We start from the raw sequence: 3,181 nt of genomic DNA on the forward strand, positions 1-3,181 counted from the left end.
TTATTATGACTGTATAACAGTTAGACCGCATGTCATGCATGCATAATAATATGCCAAATAAATATTAATATTATCACAATGAACTCTAGGTCTGATTATGATGGTCATTGTAAGTATAAGTTTTCAAATAGCACTGGAAGATTTCAGTTGACAGTAAAAAAAAAAAAGATTTTTAAAAGTGAAACTATATATATTGTTAAACCAACTGTTCCCTATAAAACTTTTTAACAACTGTGCTATTGTTTAACTGGCATTTAACTTTTTTATGACAGGCTTTAGAGACTGAACAGAAATCAACTGAGGTCCTTCTCAATAAAGATCCTATTCTGCCTACAGAGAAATACACATCCTCAAGTGAGGTGAGTGATGCCTTGGTTCAATGGAGGTGTAGCTTGGTGATTAGTAAGATGTTCATCTTCCAAAACTAAGTTGACATGCGGCATTCACATCGAATCCAACCAAAATTTGGACCATGTTTGCTGAATGCCAGCGTCCTTATTCTTACTCATTGATTTTATTTTCTGATTGGTTCGTTCGGCTTTCCAATCCTTAACCCTTAAATATCTAAGGTTTAAAATTAATGTAAATTCCAACAATTAAAATTACCTTTTTAAACATAACCACTGTAAAATCTTTTTAATCAGGACACAGCAAAAACACAGCAACATAATAAATAATTTTTTTTTATTTATTGAAGTATATTTGTTTATCAGCCTCAACACCATCTAATCCATGTTGGATCTTGTATTAAATCCTTCTTGACTATCCTTGACTAAGCAGTGTATATATCAGTGGCGGATCCAGGAATTTGAAATAGAGGGGGCCTGGAGAGGGACTTTCACAGATGGAAGGTCTATACTACCTCAGCCCCACCATGTTTGGGGCCCAGGTAAGAAAATTTATGATTTTGGCACCTCTAGATGGTCGGAAATGGAACTCAAAATTTAAGGTGAATTTCTTTTGTTCTGCTTTTATTTTGGAAAATTTAGGGGGGGGGGCCCGGCCGACTGGCACATCCCCCCTTTGAATCCGCCACTGTATATGTTGATTGATGGCTAAGAAGCTCGCCATCCAGTCCTACGATCTTGGATTCAATTCATAATTAAAAACAGAGTTTGTTCTCACGGCTAAGCTCCAGCTGCACTCCCTAAGCCTCATCAAGTGACTTAGTTTATAGAGTTTTGCTTACATCCTGTAAGTCATGAGTCACTCACTGTTAGAATATTCATATTTTTCATGTTTCATTTATAAATTCGGCAGACATATACGGAAAAAGGCAACCGGTTGCAAAGACGTACATAATTACTAATACTTTAGATTTACTTTATTTATTTAGGCACATGGCCAGGAATTGCCAATACGATGTTAATCACTGAGATGTTTAAAATAAGTAGCAGTTACTTAATACAAGACAAACATACACATGATGCTCTACATAAACTGAGTCTCATTATGAGGTTAGGGATTGGAATTGTTTCTATGACGGACAAGAATTGAACCCAGGATCCTAGGAGAAGAAGACAAGCATCTTAAAACCATTAAGCTATAGCAATATACAATTTGAATTCTATTCTCTCAATTTAGCTAAAAAGGTATAACAATAATCCTGAAACCATTTTATATGGAATCCACATAAAAAAAAAACCCCTAAAGTTCTAATTTAAAAAAAATGAAGGTGATGGTAAATATAATTACGTATGTGCTTGAAATAATTTTTCCTTAGGACGAATGCATAGATGAACTTGGTATGAACGCACCATTTATCTTTGAAGAAGGATGTCAGTTCACCAACAACACACTTACTGATCTGGACGGGATTTGCTGGGACAGTTGGAAATCAGTCAATCCGTTTTCCCTTGATGCCATGATGTAAGTCTCTTTTATGACAGTTGTAGATCTGTTGAAATATGTGTAATACATTTGCTGCCCTGTCATTTGATTTGATTTCTGATAACTTCCACGGTATTTTTGGGGGTGGGGTGGTTATGATTAACTTCTTTAATGTAGGATCAAACTATATTATTGAAGGCTCTTGTTATTAGCTTGTTATTTGTGTGCAAATTGTTGATAAGTATCTTTAAAAAAATGTTTAGTAGTTTTACTTTTGATTTTTTTTTTCATTTTTCAGTGGTCCACTTGAGCAAGATAAAAGACCTACAGTTTCGGAGAGCATGGATAGTATCACTGAGTCACCAAGTAACGATGCCTCCCCTACATCTTTAGGCAGGATGGTTGGTCTGAGTCGTAGCATGCCAAACATGTCTGTTGGATCAGGAAACACAGGTGCACCTGCTAAAAGCCCCAAAATTCTTGAGGCGATTCATGAATCCGTGTTACCATTGCATCTGGAGACCTCCAATCAATATTCTTCTCCAGAAGATTGTCTCAGCATTCTACAGATTCTCTGTGATCAAAAGGATGGCCAGCAAAATACTCTGCAGGGGTTACCAGTACAACTTAACCAAGAGCCACGAATCTCATCAGCAGCATCACATATCTCACCACAAACATCACTGATCTCACCAGCAATGTCACAGAACTCACCACAAACATCACAGATCTCACCAGCAACATCACAGATTTCACTAGCAACGTCACAGAACTCAAAACAAACGTTACAAATGTCACCAGTAACGTCACTAAGCTTACCACAGACTTCACAGATTATTTCAACAGCAGCATCATCATCAGGATTGATGGCATCATTGCCCCATATACGAATGAACTTTGACCCAGAAAAGGATCCCGATCCTGATTGGAGACAGCTGGAAGCTAGTCAGCCTTACCTAAAGCAACAATTTGGTTATGGAAATAATGGATCAAACCTGAGATTACTGAAACGCAAGCTCAGTAGCGATTTCAATTCACCAAATGCGAAATTGTTTGCACATTCCTCTGGTAACGGAATGCCTGTGAAGAAAGAATTTGATTCAAAATCAACAATTTTTCCACAACGTAAGTAGTTCAAGTATTGAGCTGTGTCCTTTGTGTATTTAGCAACATTGTTTTTTGGCAGTAAATTATCATCATTCTCTCAAAGTTTCTTAAACCTGCTTACTTGTAGGTGGCCTTTTTCACATTATTAATAAAGTTTTATCATTATAAGCCTATTAAATAGCTGGTATTTATGTTGTGTAAGCTCTGCAACATTGTTCGGCTGCGGGTTGCTTTCATGACAAAT

The 3,181-nt window shown here is 36.7% G+C and overlaps 1 protein-coding gene across 1 annotated transcript; it reads left to right on the forward strand.

Annotated features, from left to right (window-relative positions):
• Positions 1–220: 220 nt before the first annotated feature.
• On the forward strand, positions 221–2,955 carry LOC117110212 (the record flags this gene model as incomplete). Its single annotated transcript, XM_033252841.1, has 3 exons — positions 221–359; positions 1,724–1,869; positions 2,129–2,955. Coding segments are annotated over exons 2-3 (949 nt in total), but the record flags the coding sequence as incomplete, so codon positions are not given.
• Between the last annotated feature and the right edge of the window lie 226 nt (positions 2,956–3,181).

The sequence above is a fragment of the Anneissia japonica genome, unplaced genomic scaffold (assembly GCF_011630105.1).
Source record: "Anneissia japonica isolate Jap-2015-1 unplaced genomic scaffold, ASM1163010v1 scaffold14285_len3913_cov172, whole genome shotgun sequence".
Lineage (NCBI taxonomy): Eukaryota > Metazoa > Echinodermata > Crinoidea > Comatulida > Comatulidae > Anneissia > Anneissia japonica.